The sequence below is a fragment of the Brachyhypopomus gauderio genome, chromosome 11, assembly GCF_052324685.1.
Source record: "Brachyhypopomus gauderio isolate BG-103 chromosome 11, BGAUD_0.2, whole genome shotgun sequence".
Lineage (NCBI taxonomy): Eukaryota > Metazoa > Chordata > Actinopteri > Gymnotiformes > Hypopomidae > Brachyhypopomus > Brachyhypopomus gauderio.
In genome coordinates, this window is record NC_135221.1 from 5,433,023 (window position 1) to 5,448,115 (window position 15,093).

Sequence of the window (15,093 nt, forward strand, 5' to 3'; positions counted from 1 at the left end):
TCATTAATCACACCATTCTCCTCACTGAGCATCATCAGACCATGAGAATGGTTAGTTTAGGCTCAGACTACATATGAATGAGCGTCATGGCAACTTGGTGAGAAGGGGCGGTACCGTTATCCTGCGCCACAAACAGGACTAATCGGCACGCGATAGAATGGGGAGCTATGGGGCACGTTGCGTTCTGTGCATCGCTCTGGCTTACTGAATACAATTCACTCTCATCTATGCCGTGACCATTGTTGGAACTTGACATTTTGGCCAGTTTTGGTCAGCAAATAGGCTAGAAGATGGCGCCGTCGGGTTCGCGCAACATCAAAAGGAACTGTCGGAGAGTTTTATACTGGATCCCCGTGCTGTTCATATGGCTTATTGTGGCATGGTCTTACTACGCCTATGTCGTGCAACTCTGCATAGGTAAGGCTGGTTGCGCAGCTGTCTCGGTGAACTTGAGCAGTCAAACAAGACGGAAGCTGGCCACAGTCATGTGTTTTGGCATGTGGACTCGCAACGTGGAAAAACACCGTTTTATCATTATTATTATTTTATCATAAACGTTCCGTTGTAGGTTCATGCTAAAATGTTAGTTATTAGGACATTATTAGACTTGTATAAGAGTATAAATAACCGAGACATGGTTAAGATTGTATGTGATTGTTATAGTAACTGAGAGCTTAAACCATTAAAACTGTTGAGTCACTGCTGAGGATAATGGACAAGTTAATATGCTTAAAACTATGTTTATTGGAAGTACAGAATTACTTTCGTTAAAATGTCATTTTTGTCTAGTTTAGACAGTAGTGATGAGGGAAAGCTTGTGAATTAGTGATCCAGTGGCCATTCTTTCATTACCATGAGCACTTGCATTGAACTGTTTTCCATCTGTCATGAGCATGTCACCGTGGAGCAAAACGTGGAGACCTGCAGCGCTCCATAGAGCTGAACGGAGTTGGTGGTATTGGTGGTATTGAGCTTAACAGTCTCCTTTTTTTTGGAACTGTGCTCAATTCATTTGGTTTTATTTTACGAAGAGACGATGGGTGTGTGAGTGTGTGTGTAATGGGGTGAGGGGTGTCTGAAAACAGAACGTGATTCAAACGTTTCGGCCCCTTGTACAATTTCTTTCATTCAAGGGAGAGCAAAACCTCCAGCAAAACTGCGGTGACCCCAGATGCGTGAGTGATGTGTCGGAGGTACAGTGTACTGACCCAAGTGCTGATGGTGCTGCTGAGTTATGCCGTTTATGCTGAACTGCAGTCAGACAGTCTCCACAGACAACGCTTTTCTAAGTGAAATCCCTCTCTGGATATGATTAAATGATATAGGAAATGTGATCATATGACCGAACTGCGTTCCAAAACAAGGGACATTGTGCAGGAGCATTAATTATATATTGCATGCGATAACTAGTAGGCTACATCACCCCAAATTACGCTCAGTGCACTGCGATTAAGATTAAGGGCATTTAAGATTAGAATAAATTCTAATATACGTGTTAATACGATCACAACACAGTTAACCAAAAAAAAGGTGATTGTGTTGTGATCAACTGTTCAACTGTAGTGTTACTACAAACAACTGTAATGTTGCTACAAGCAAAATAAAAGGCGTGAATAATGGCACATGGCCTTGCAGAGACAGAGCTTGTTATGAATGTGTTATCAGCTGATTACATGTCGGAGATAATCTCGTTGCCAAGCTGTCAAAAGGAGCCCCACAAATTCGTGCGTGACCTATATTTGTTGTTGTTCTCATACATCACGTGCACCATGAAGAATCGTAAGATGAATCAATGTTTTGTGTGTGTTTTTGTTTTCCCAAGTCATCTTATTCTTAAATGGCTTTTTACTCGAGCCCTACGTGTTTGATTTCGTTTGCAGCCGCTAGTGTTATGCACGCCGCTGGCCCAAATGTTTCAGTACAGCAGTTCTAGATGCTGTGGTAAGATACCCAATATCCTCATTTTAACAGCATTATTCTGAGCATTTTGCTGAATTACATAGTAAAATAATGGCAAAACAATACACAAATGTCTAGATTCTCTCCATAGATTCTCTCTCTGTTTCTCTCTCCCCCATCTCTCTCACACACACATGCTTGTGGATGTCTGAGGAACTGAAATATTATTGGTGTAGACCACACTGCATTACTAAGAACATATCTGGCATTTGGGGTAAACGAAATTACAAGAAAGGTCTAACAAATTAACAAAGTAAAAAAAGTAACAGAAAAATTACTTTAAAAGTGATCATAGGAAAACATATACAAGGTTCATATGGAATCTTAAAGTGTGTCTCAGTGATTCCATTTCCATTATTGTGATAAGATAGTTATTTGGGGTTTGATTTGTAGAAGACAAATGAGTAATTCTAGGTTACTGGGTCTTGAAGGGTGAGAGTAGTCTCTGATCCCTCCCAGTTCTCCACTGGACACCACTGTCTCTCTGATAGATTTCCCTATGTATACAATGCAGGTTGTCTGGTACCTTACCAGTGTCTTAGTATCATGGCTTAAACCTCTCTGTGTGAGACTCCAGCCATGTGGGATCTGATTAGCGACTTGCTTCCCTTTGTGTGCGTTCCAGCGTCGGGTATCTCTGCAACCGCGCTGGCAACCATCTGCTGCTGAATGACCTTCTGTGTGCTGCCCGGATGTTTTCTGAGATACTCCACACGATGTTAAAATAGCTTGCTATTAGAAGTCGCCAAGTATGTCCCAGAAACTTACAGCAAGATCTGGCACAATGAACACTTACATTCTTTAAATAAGTTGCATATTTCCATTAATTTATTGGTTTGAGAAATCTTAATAATGAAGAGAAATGGCATGAAAACAGGGACCAGATAAAACAAAGACTCCAGGCTGTTGGGACATGCTGATTTTGACATTTGTCTCAGGTGAGCAGTTTTGAGGTCAGCAAGAAACATGCTATTTCTGACAGCTGCTGCAGATATAAAATACAAAATCTGCACATGGGGGAGAGCTGGGTACCAGGAGACAACATGCATGAAAATAGCAAAACAAAACTGCTTACAGACTTCTAATATTTTTGTTTTTATTCTACAGCAACAGTCGAAAACATGGCAGAGAAGAGTAAGTTTACCTCTTTACACACGTTCTCTCCACAATGATTTTAGTTGGGAAATGTGCTATTAAAGAATAGTGACATATCCATAGTCATGAGCAGATAAATGTGTAGATTGTCTCTAATTACCCTATTAAATTAAAATCTATTGACAATATTGTTTTACTTTCTTTTGTTTTCCAGTAGTTTACCTACTGGGGTATCATGTCCTCTTTGTGATGTTTGTATGGGCATATTGGCAAACCATTTTCACCAAGCCAGTGAACCCTCTCAAAGAGGTACGTATTGGCCTTTAGCCCAGTACTAAGGTGATCTGTGTATTGTAGCTTTGTGTGTATGAAGCAGCTAATCACAAACCCTTATTGGAAACAGTTGATAACAGTATATTTTGGTACTCCACATTTCACAGAGACATTATACAATGTTTCAGTGCAGAATTTCACAGTAGCAGAAGTCCTCACAATCCCACGTGCTCGATCCACCGTGTCTCAAACAGACAGTCTTGCGTCTGCTTTTGGTGACATGTTTTTGGTGTGTCTCAGTTCCAGCTGTCCCACTCTGACAAAGAGCTATTGGAGCAAGAAGATCGGGGAGAATCTCAGCAGGAGATTTTGCGAAGAATAGCCAAGGATCTACCCATCTATACCCGCACAACATCTGGAGGTAGATCGCAGCCGCACTCGGTTCAGCTGATCACCTTTTCACTATATTTCCAATATTCATTCTGATATATAGAACAGTAAAAACTTCAGATTAGCATTTAGCGAAAGATCATGTTGTTTCATAGCTTGTCTATTTCATAGCAGTGTTTAGTATATAAACCATATCTATCTCCATAGCTATCCGCTACTGTGACCGGTGCTACGTGGTGAAACCTGACCGATGCCACCACTGCTCTGTCTGTGATAAGTGCGTCCTCCTTGTGGCCAGAACACACACCTGGAATCAGTTTTGCTTGTGTAACAGTTAAACTGCAGGACTCTGTGTTGTTTCTCAGGTGCATCTTGAAGATGGATCACCACTGTCCGTGGTATGTACTAGCACAGGAACAGGAGAAACAAGAGAGAGCCACAAAGCAAGAAATGCATTCAGCTAATCTGTACAGGGAATTTAGAAATGAATAAAAGTTGCACCATTAGGCCAGCTCTAAAAAAAAAATTGTTATTCAAAATGTTTAACATTTCTTTTTTCATAAATACCTGAAATAACTGATCTTTTGGTTTGGTGATGCCATCAGGCGTCCCAGCAAAGGAGAAGCAAGACGAATTCCGATGTTTGAAATCTAATGCGACATCGAGCTAACGGACAGGCGTGTGCCCTGGAGTCCAGATGTTCATTGCCTGCTCTCTTACAGGGTGAACAACTGCGTGGGCTTCTCAAACTACAAGTTTTTTATCCTCTTCCTCGCTTACTCACTGTTGTATTGCCTCTTCGTCACCACCACAGACCTGCAGTACTTCATTCAGTTCTGGACAGTAAATATGAGTTCTTCATTCTTCAGACATGCATGGTAGACGTAGCTAATATAATACCTTTGTTCCACTCTGATCATCTACATTTCCTCATGGTTTTCACTTGTATCGTTTCCCTACAAGGTGGACGGCAAAACGCACAAGCGTCTCAAAGAATACTGGGTAGCCAATCAATGAAACATATAGATTTAGGTTTGCTTATAGTGGACTCCTGCAGTGGGCTTTTGAAGAAGTGTAGGGAATCACGCATAACATCTGAAGCCGTTCACTGTAGACCTACCACTGCTTGTAGAGGAAGCTTTGTTGTGCTACTGTGGTTTGCTTTTGTCCCGCTCATCCCATGAACTTAGCGAAACGCCCAGTTTAGCAGAAAACCTAGTAGAAGGACAAACCTTCTCATACACCTCCTGCAACTCTGCCTGGTAGTTCCAGCAAGCATGTGTACTGCATCGATTGGGATTCCCTTCCTGTGATTTATGCTTGCAGAATGGTCTGCCGGACACTCAAGCCAAGTTCCATATTATGTTCCTGTTCTTTGCCGCCTCCATGTTCTCAGTCAGCCTGGCTTCACTGTTTGCCTATCACTGTTGGCTTGTCTGTAAAAATAGATCCACCCTAGGTGAGTAGCTACGCCTTAAAAGACTAATTCTGAAGTACTTTCAGCTTTGTTTCCACGTTTCTGAATGATCTTTAGGGGATAGAGGGGATAGAGTGTGATATTTTCCTTTTTTTTTCAGTGGACCGATTAGTTTGCCAACATTCAATTTGTAATGGTGAGGTCAAGGCAGGATGCCAACTCGAGAGAGCTGCGACATGTAACAATAGGGACTCGGTCCAATGACCAACAAAGAATTCAACACAGACGCACACCTAAAAGCACAGACATTAACAACAAACATGTGTAACACATAGCAAGACAAGGCACAGACAGATTAACGTACACACACATACACATACACAGACACAGACAAACGTACACACACCGACGAGGGAAGAGTCAAGGGCGGACAATTGACAAGTAATTCAGGGCTAAAATAAAAAGAAGACATTCGAACTCATCCTGATTTGGGATGTAAAATATTGTATATATTCAAAGGATTTCAATCAACATGACATTTAGTAGAAAGTTGCTATATTCCTTAAATGGAAAATAAGCAACACAACACACAGTGTCTCGCCAAGATGCTGTATTACAGTGTCTGGAATAAGACTGAAATAAGCAGCTTTTACTGGAAACAGTTATGGATGTCTGCTGGGAGACAGATGCTGTCTCTCTGCGTGCCTTGTCAGGTTTTGAGATGCAGAGGCAGTGAGATGGTTTTTTTTAAGGTTTAATGGTTACTTGTTTTACTGTTATATTTGTTTTAAATTCTTGGGATTGTTTTTTTTAAGAAGAGCAGTAATATTGCATATTGAAATGTAGAGTGCAAAAAAGTTTAGATTAGAATTTAATTAGACTGGTTAAATAAAGCTTTTTTTATTCAAGTTTGTATTTGTTACGTCATGTAAATTTTATGTCTCTTAATCTCAGAGGTCTTTCGTGCGCCTGCCTTCCGTCACGGAACTGACAAGAATGGTTTCAGTCTCGGTGTGAGCAAGAACGTCCGCCAAGTCTTCGGTGATGAGAAGAAGTTCTGGCTCCTGCCGGTCTTTACCAGGTACAACTTCTGCTCCGTTCCCATGCACTGTGCTTGGGTTACCAAGACACTTCTGAAACTTGTGCTTCTTTGCTGTGATTTTAGTCTGGGTGACGGCTGTTCGTTCCCCACCTGCCTGGTGAACCCTGACCCCGAGCAGCCTGTCTCACCATCTGGACATGCTGCAGTCAAAAGGTTCACATCTCTCACCTGTTTGCCACGATCAGCTATGTGAAAACACTTACAAGTTCCTCTGTGCATTGTAATGTTTCAGGCCATATATTCCCAGGTCTAAAAAAAGACACATCACTTAAAAGAGACATAGAATAAATATGTGTGATATTTATGAAAATATGGTTTACTCGCTTGAAATGTTGGTAATTAACCCTTTGCTTTCATGCCCTTCCCAACCTTATGTTTGTCTCCATTCATCCCCAGTGATGGAGAAACCCATATTTTCCCCGCTAAACCTCTGAGGGAGTCTCAGAGCCGTCTGCTGTCTACTGGGCAGAGCTGGACAGAGAGTGAAGGGACAGACAATAAAGACTGCCAAGGTGAAGGTGATATGCACACCACTCTTACTACCATGAACTAAAACTACGACGCTGATCAACATGTTGCTTGTTAATCTCGTTATTGGAAAAACATACATTATGCAAAAGTACAATATGCAAATAAGTCCTCTGACACCTCAAACACTTTCAGGACCATATTCTTTGTATATAACTGTTGGTGTTTTGATTAATCAGAATCGGCACAATCCTGCAAACAGCCACAATTTTTAGTGAGTTCACCAGTTTGTGTTAATATACAGCAGGATATATCTCAGTCACAATGTTTGATGAGTTGCCAGTGTTTTAGTCTCATCTATCTGGTATATGCATGTACACCCACGGCTCACTGACATGTTCCTGCAACTGCTGGAGATGGTACCCAGACCATTATTATACTGGAAGGGTCTGTTCAAGTGTGGAAAAACTGTAGTCATGATGGGGTGAATCTGGTCATCAGCACCTCATGTTCCTACCATCGGCCCGAACTGTTGACCCAGGACTGATGACCCAGGACCCTTGACCCAGGACTGTTGACCCATGACTGTTGACCCAGGACTGTTGACCCAGGACTGCTGGGCCAGGACTGGTGACCCTGGACTGGTGACCCTGGACCACTGACCCAGGACCATTGACCCAGGACTGTTGACCCAGGACTGTTTGCCCAAGACTGTTGACCCAGGACTGTTGACCCAGGACCGTTGACCCAGGACCGTTGACCCAGGACCGTTGACCCATGACTGTTGACCCAGGACTGCTGGCCCATGACTGTTGACCCATGACTGTTGACCCAAGATTGCTGGGCCAGGACTGTTGACCCTGGACCATTGACCCAGGACTGCTGACCCAGGACTGCTGGCCCAGGACTGCTGGCCCAGGACTGCTGGCCCAGGACTGTTGACCCAGAACTGCTTGCCCAGGGACATTGACCCAGGGATTGTGCTTGTGATCTGATCCTTGATCCTTCCATCAGCACAAGGCAAAATAAACCTGTACAATTTGTGCCAAGCTCAAAAGAGGGAAGAAGAGTAAAACTTATAAAATGGCAACTCAGTATATTATGTAGTATTTTTGTCCTTACTGTGAAAGCCAATATTAAAAAGCAATGTAAAGAATGCAGAATACATCTCTGTGTTCATTATATTGCTGTGTCAGCTCCAGTGCTCAGTAATATTGAAGATCTGAACATACAGGGAATAAAAATAATGACACAAATATTATGCCACTAAAAGCTAATCCAGTTCATACAGCTGGTCATACTCAGGGATGCTTGGCAGAAGCTTTTATATTAGAACAAAGTGGATTTTGTCTGTAGTCTCATGATTTGGTATTTTGTAGATCTGTGAGGCTATGAAGTATACTGAATGCTTTGTTCGAGGCTGATCTGTTTTCACCATGGCTGCGTACACAACCCAGTGTAACCAGCATGAGTTCGTGTGCAATGTGAATTAATTACTTCTCGTTCGATTGCATCTGTTCCTTGCTATTCTGAACAGGCACAAGCAACCCAGCAATGACCCTGGAGAAGGAAACGTAGGTATGTCACCATAGCGACTCCTTTAAAGAGAAGGTTGGACTTTTTTTTGTTGGTTCCTTTGTATGAAATATGATCAAACATATTAGTCACAAAATGTGTAATGCAAAGTTTTTGCTGTGGCCTTTCTCTCTGTTGTGATCAGATCCCTCTATGGTCATGCGCTTTGTCCATGAAAGTAGGCAGCCCCCCATTGTATTGGAAAAGACATTTGGCTGTGGCAACAAACCATTGTCCATTGGCTTTCTATCTAATTGCTTGAGTAGGGTGCTTCTTTATAAAAGCTTATTGTGCAGAATTACCCGTTTGTATATTTATGAGGATGTGGTCAGGACACAAGAGTCCATTTTGTACTGTAAAGAGACTATGTGTGTGTGTACACTGTGCCTAAAGAAACCTCCTGAAAACCGTTGCACTCTGGGTGACATTTGACTTGCACACTTTGTGACCCACATATAACTTAACCACGAATTAAATGATCACCAAAGTCATTATTTACATTTACATTATTTAATGCCTTGATTGTGTTGTGGTATTTGTGTTTAAGGCTACATTTTATTTATAAATTTGGGATGAAATGTGTTTTTTTTTTCTGCATGCTATGTAGTGCACATGTATTATATATACAGTAGCCTATATATTACATTTCAGCTCTGAAAACCGATGACCCATTTGAGGCACTGTAATACACAGCTTGATTGCTGGGTCATGAACTGCAGTCAAATCTGTTCAATGAAAGTTTATCTTTTTATGCTTCTCCTGTCGGCATGTTTAGGAAAAGATATTTGTATTTTTAATAGTCTGTCATATTGATAACCTGTCTTACTGACCCTTGTGTATATCCACCTGTATATCTCTAATTATTCTAAATGTCATTTGTACAATAGTTCAAATATAAGACATTTTGCATATTGAAATATTTAAGGCACTCGAGTTCCCAGATACTCTACCTTAAACACCCTCCAGAGCTGTGCAGGACCAAACGGATAGAGGGGATAGAGGGGTTAGAGGGGATAGAGGGGACCGTGGACACAGTGACTTACAACCCACTTGAACAGCAGTAAAGCAGTGACCTCATAAGCACAGGAAGAGGAAGTTCTGGCTCATTTGCACTTTAGATTAATGTACGTGTGAAAATCCATAGACCTGCTTTCAGTCCTTTCAGTGTTATCAACAGTGCTGATGCATTAGGAACACTGCTAAGAAATACGGTCGTTTCTACTACATTTTGCAGTCTTGGGAAACAATTAAAAGAAATAATTTTGTTTGGAAAGGGTGTCAGATTACACTCATGTTCCAAATTGTGGCGCTGTATGTTTAGACAGGTTCATTAATGTCAGTTAGTTGCAAATACAGTGAAAGAACACAGCATGCTCGAAATCAGGTATGATGTTTACACAGTAACCACATGTTGCAGAAAATGTACCTGTGGTTTTGGACAGATGGTAAAAATGTCTTTAAGGGCTCTATTTGTCTCTTTGATAATGCTTTTCATGTAGTATGATGCCAAGAGTATTGCATGACATAGTAAACAACTAGTAGTACTGTATTAGTACTATTAGTACAATAACTTTTTCACCAAGGAGTACAACAAACACACAAAGGTTTTTCAAAGTGTTTTTATGTGCCATTTTCATCTTTATCATGGTGTAATAGTCTATCGTATTTATTTTTGAAGACTTGTTAAAATAGAATAAAATAAAGAAAAACTGTACTAATGTAATCAAGTGGGTTAATTTTTTACACTCCAAATATTAATTAAATGGAGAAATTATTTGATTATTTTTTCATTTGAAACAATAAAATACACTTTATGTATCCTTTTATGGTGATCAGTGTCTGGATCTACTTTCCATGCAATAGTGGATAGAAAAACAATATAGGTACAAAACACAGGTCACACATTTTCAGATGTTAGAAACTCTGAGGCCTTTATTTACAAAAGCTCTAAAAACAGTCACTCTTGATATTGCATATTTTCAACATGTATATGTTACACGTTAACGGAGTGGAGAGGGGAAAGGGGTTAAGTGTTTTCTTCAGCGTTCTCCAGAGGCAACATTCAATGAAAGATAAGCAACGTCCATGCACGCCACGTCTCTGTAAACTCTCAGACCATGACTCAATACAGCATTTATTCAAAAGCCACCGGTACATGCAGCAGATTTATGTAACACTGTAAAGCAGTACAATACAAAAAAAACCAAACAGCAGAAAATGTGCATGATTGAAAAACCAGCACTACAGGCAACGTTGAACCCAATTCCACTGGCACCAAGTACTTGAGTTGGTTAAGATTTTTTCCCCTAAAGAAGCATAATGAATAAAAGGCATTGATTTTTTTTTACTAAAACACTACAAAACCTTCAAGTCACTTTTAAAAATGAAATGAAGACAATCTTGATACAGAAGTGACCTCAGTCCAATTAAATAGTGGCAGTTATGCAACACACTTCTAATTTTGTGGTAAAATGTGTAAGCCCAACATAAAAGTAAAATCAGTGCAAGGCCTCAATTGTGCCGTTACGTGCCTGTATTTGCCTGTGAGAAACTGTGGGGCCAATGTCTGTATCAAGCTAGTGCAGGCTGTGGAAAATGGACATAGTACTCTTCTGATCAGGGAACAACCAAACATGTAGTTGACTGGCATACTGCTGTTTGCTGAATAAGATGACAATGATTGCAATAAATTAATGATTAAAAAAACAAAAAACAAACAAAACACAAAAAAAAATCCCCAAAAAAACATAAAATGTAGCTTAATTTTAAGGCTGAGCCCTGCGGGGGGGAAAATAAAACACCCATTTTTTTTTCTTACTTATCATAAAATAGGAACAACGTGTGACAAAAGGTTAACGTAGAGAAGGCAACAAAGTGGAGGAAGTTCTTTTAGCTTTACATTTAAAATCAAGAGTCTCGCTGGAGCTTTAAAGTGCAAATTCCTATCGAACATTTTATGAAAAAACTACAAAACCCATGTTTTTAAGCCCTGCGGGTGACGTTCTCTACAGTGAGGGGTGTCCTTGCTGTGTCATGTCTGTTGCTTGTTGGCTTCCTCTTCGTAAGCATTGCCTGTGCCGTTCTGGACGTAGGATGAGCCAGATCCCAGGCCATACAAGTGACCACAGTACTTAGCATCATCAATATGGTCCTCAAAAAACATCTGAAATGAAGGGACAACACGACCCAAGGTGTGACGGCACATCCCGAACACGAACCATTCGAGGAGTTTCGTTTTTAAAACACAAATGACATCGTCATTTTGTTTTTTTATTGTGAGCGCAGAGATCTTAGGAGCACGACATCCATTAGAAGTTATAAACAGTTCAGTCATTTCTACAGAAGAATTCTTCCCAATACATGGACTTGTGATCAAGGAAGAAACACCCGGAAGGGAACGGGAACACCGGGGAGCGGACATGGCCACCTACCTCTCTCATCTTAAAGAAGGCCATTCCTGTGAGGAGAGAGTCTGAGCCTGCCTGATGCTGAGGGCCAATCCTCTCCAATTCTAGCTGCTCCGCCACTTCCTGCAAGCCGCCCTACAGAAACACCCAAATGATCGCACCGCACTTCTTCAACCTCAGGATATATAACCTTTAGTGCTAGCTCTCTAGCAAGAACACAAGTCTTATAACGTGGGCAAGCGTTTAAATACATTTTCTTTTTAAAAAAGTCAGAGTTTGCATGCCTTCAGGTTTTTGCAGCTCTTCATGAGGTATTTGACATCATATATAATGGGGAAAAATAAACGAAGAATCTCAAAGAAGTCAACTTCCTCTTCTGGCAATTTGGAGTTGGACAAAATTTTGATTAGATAACCGAAGTCATAGCCACTAAATGGGAAGAGCACAGAGTAAAAACATGAGTCTTGAAAACGTTGTGAATAGTTAAGTATAAATCACTTAGTTTGCTTTGTTCAAAAGAAAGGAAGGTATGTATGAAAGTACCACAGCATATTGTTTTACCTTATGTCGATTACTATAAGGCTGTAAATTTATACAGAAGTTGGAACAGGACTGTAAGGTGTTCGGTCTTTCAACTAGGCAGATCAACACACATTCTAGGGTTTCAATCTCCTCTAAAATAATTTTTCATTACAAAATTACCTATGGAACGACAGCCACTTGACACCTTCACAGAGCACCACACCTGAAGTCATAAGAAGCTCTGCAAAACACAGTGTCTCAATGCCCTCGTCTTCGTGCTTTTTGAACTGGATACCTGACGTGGTCAGCAGCTCAATAGAATCCTGTGCATACATGTCTTCTCTGAAAGAATGTTGTCAGAGACATTTTGTTATATTCAAACCTACTGGAAGCTAAGGAATAGCAATGCCAATGTTTAAAAGCGCAAGCAATTAAATATCTCTCTAGCAAGACATAATCCCCTTACGTGAGGTTAAATTTGAAGTTGAACTGCCACGTTGATGTTCCTGGTGGGTATTCTCCCTGTTCATTCATAAAAGTAAGGCCGAGCTGGATGATCTTCAACAAATCAACATTACACCGCAGCAGCTGGTACTGGTAGTCGGCATTGCTTCTGAACTCTCCAATTGGTCTTGCAACTACACCTGGAAACTCTGTATCCTGTCGACAAACAAACCAAATAACATGACGATACAGAAATCCTGCCGGTTTTTGAATGCTAAGGCAGAATTACCAAAGCTTACCATTGCAATGTAATTGAATTTTCGGATCACCTGGCGAATCCTTTTCAGCTCCTCGTCCAGGTTGCTAGCCCAAACCTCACATATTCTTTGGCTATGATCCACAGTGGCTGCGGGCATAGTGCCACTTTCAGATGGAAGGCATCAAAAATGGGGGAAAAAAAATATGCTCCCTTGGGAACAAATTTCATAGAATTTTAAGTCCTGCTCTCTTTTTTGACCTGAAAAGAAAGCACAACGGAATAATGTCAACATGTGTGGTCTAACGCATAAAATAAGAAATTCCAGCCTGAGGCTAGACTCATGATGCTTAAGGGTCAAAGCATTAGCTTGACAACAATTAAGTTTTCAGTTAGTTGCCATTCATTCAACATTTGTAACTGAATACAGCCATATTATCAGCTGCTACATGTCTAATTTCTTCAACGGGGAGTGTAGGTACAGCTCACCTTTAGAGCTTTTGTTTGGCTGGGCTGATTTAACTGTCATATCACTTGCCAGTCTACTGATCCAGCTTGGCAAGTGGTCATTGGTCATGCACATACAAGTTAGCCAGGGATCAAGTACGTCACCAGGTATCAAACACATATCATTTTAGGTTGCTAGTATAACTGTTGACATGCAGCTGAAAGAGTGAAAAAGATGGTCAGCTTAGATATGGCTATATGGGAGTTCTCCAACAGCTAGCAATGTCTAGCTAACTTAGTTTGTGATCCGGGACGCAGTATTTGCTATAGAATACTCGTCTGTAGGTTTTAACGAAGTGTTTTAAGTTAAACACATAAGACTGTGGGTTGCATTATAAACATTTCACGCACAGGTAGGAAGACACGCCAGCTTAGCCATCAAACACAAACAGGAGCTCCCCTCCCCAACCCAGAGACACAAAGGAACGATTCTGGACTGTCCCTTAAAAGTGTTAAACTAGATAAACGCAAGACGTGAACACAAATGGAGAGTGTTTGTGTCTTGTGAAGTGTGAAAATGAGGTTGTTGTGATGTTAGCCACCAGCTAACATGTTCCAGCAAACGCTAGCTAGCCTCCTACTCACACAACTTTGTCCTGCAGCTTCGGTCAAGTTTATTTGCTCTCACGACTTACCTTTGTCGGTTTAGGTGCACTTAAAATGTACTGCTTCAGTAACACACTACTGGCTTTTTGTAAACAAAGATTTGGGGTTTTAGCGCTCACTTTTACACGGTTTTATTTGTCTAACACCGCTATCAACAACCAGCCGCCACCTCTGAACCTCCATTACAGCGGTACCTTCTGACGTCATGGGGTTATGAACGCCGACCTTTGAACTCCACAAAACGACGTATTTAGGGACGTTTCAGAGAAGCAGCGCGATCGATAATAGTTTGAGAAATTATAATTTTCAATCATTAAAATACAAATGTCAGCAAGGAATTTTTTTTATTCTCTTCAGGTAGACCTGAAATATTATTTAAAAAAATGCAATTTATGTGGGACAAGACCTTATGCATAATTCAACACAATGATAAATACGCACAGTAGCTAAGTAGTACTAAGTTCAAAATGTAGGCTAGTATGGAATTAGGAAAAAAAGATGCAAACGACTGAAAAGTTGGCAACTGGGGTCCTACTGGACCTTAGAGAACTGAGTACCAGTTGTTTCAAGCTGATGGTATGGTTCATGTGTGGGTCATGAAGCCATGGACCACAGTTAGTGTTGCCACCTGTCCTGGTTTTCACGTGCCTGTCCCGGTTTGTCCCGGTTTTTCTTCTTTTTAATATTCGGTCCCGGCAAAAAAACTAGGTTAGTTCAAACCATGATTCAGACTGTTTCTGCACACTTTAAATCTGTTTGTTCTTCTCGCTGTGTCCATTTTAAACCCCTCTGGTAACATTTTACTTTTTTTGTTACCCCCCCCCCCCCTCAACAGATTACACTCGCCACCCTGTGTCAGTATGACAGTGTCTTTGTTTTTTGTCAGACCTAGGTGGCAACCCTAACCCCAGTTGTCCACAAGGCACCGTGCAGGCTGTTGGATATACAATACCGGTGTAGGGAGTGTTTCTTATTGCATGGGTGCCTAAACACACCACTGACTGGTGCACACTACATTTGACTGCTTGGTGACCATTTGCAATTCTTCATGGGCTTTTGTGTCTCCCCACAA

The 15,093-nt window shown here is 41.0% G+C and overlaps 2 protein-coding genes across 4 annotated transcripts; one reads left to right on the forward strand and one right to left on the reverse strand.

The window, feature by feature from the left end:
* Positions 1-66: 66 nt before the first annotated feature.
* On the forward strand, positions 67-10,097 carry zdhhc2 (zDHHC palmitoyltransferase 2). 2 transcript variants are annotated; one of them, XM_077021288.1, is made up of 13 exons: positions 68-417; positions 3,067-3,093; positions 3,269-3,363; positions 3,628-3,748; positions 3,925-3,994; positions 4,083-4,115; positions 4,440-4,560; positions 5,044-5,176; positions 6,089-6,215; positions 6,300-6,389; positions 6,633-6,748; positions 8,242-8,282; positions 8,425-10,097. In XM_077021288.1, exons 1-12 carry the CDS (start codon positions 291-293, stop codon positions 8,280-8,282), a joined length of 1,101 nt encoding a protein of 366 aa, XP_076877403.1. In that variant the 5' UTR covers positions 68-290; the 3' UTR covers positions 8,425-10,097. The 2 variants fall into 2 exon arrangements, with proteins under 2 accessions (XP_076877405.1, XP_076877403.1); XM_077021290.1 differs by having other exon boundaries at positions 67-417; positions 3,272-3,363; positions 8,242-10,097.
* An 86-nt stretch (positions 10,098-10,183) lies between these two features.
* On the reverse strand, positions 10,184-14,217 carry cnot7 (CCR4-NOT transcription complex, subunit 7). 2 transcript variants are annotated; one of them, XM_077021292.1, is made up of 8 exons: positions 14,051-14,217; positions 13,398-13,573; positions 12,952-13,169; positions 12,675-12,868; positions 12,389-12,550; positions 11,971-12,115; positions 11,711-11,821; positions 10,184-11,442 (listed from the first exon to the last, which is right to left on the reverse strand). In XM_077021292.1, the coding sequence occupies exons 3-8, from the start codon at positions 13,066-13,068 to the stop codon at positions 11,311-11,313; spliced, it is 861 nt and encodes a 286-aa protein (XP_076877407.1). In that variant the 5' UTR covers positions 13,069-13,169; positions 13,398-13,573; positions 14,051-14,217; the 3' UTR covers positions 10,184-11,310. The 2 variants fall into 2 exon arrangements, with proteins under 2 accessions (XP_076877407.1, XP_076877406.1); XM_077021291.1 differs by lacking the exon at positions 13,398-13,573.
* Between the last annotated feature and the right edge of the window lie 876 nt (positions 14,218-15,093).

Bases quoted from the DNA above. Each gene is read 5' to 3' on its own strand.
- zdhhc2 (XM_077021288.1), top strand. From the start codon at position 291: ATGGCGCCGTCGGGTTCGCGCAACATCAAAAGGAACTGTCGGAGAGTT. The intron at 3,094-3,268 runs GTAAGTTTACCT...TTTGTTTTCCAG, and splicing joins CGAAAACATGGCAGAGAAGA to TAGTTTACCTACTGGGGTAT. The intron at 4,561-5,043 runs GTAAATATGAGT...TTATGCTTGCAG, and splicing joins ACTTCATTCAGTTCTGGACA to AATGGTCTGCCGGACACTCA.
- cnot7 (XM_077021291.1), bottom strand. From the start codon at position 13,068: ATGCCCGCAGCCACTGTGGATCATAGCCAAAGAATATGTGAGGTTTGG. The intron at 12,869-12,951 runs GTAAGCTTTGGT...GTTTGTCGACAG, and splicing joins AATTCAATTACATTGCAATG to GATACAGAGTTTCCAGGTGT. The intron at 11,822-11,970 runs GCATGCAAACTC...GTGTTTCTGTAG, and splicing joins AGAGCTGCAAAAACCTGAAG to GGCGGCTTGCAGGAAGTGGC.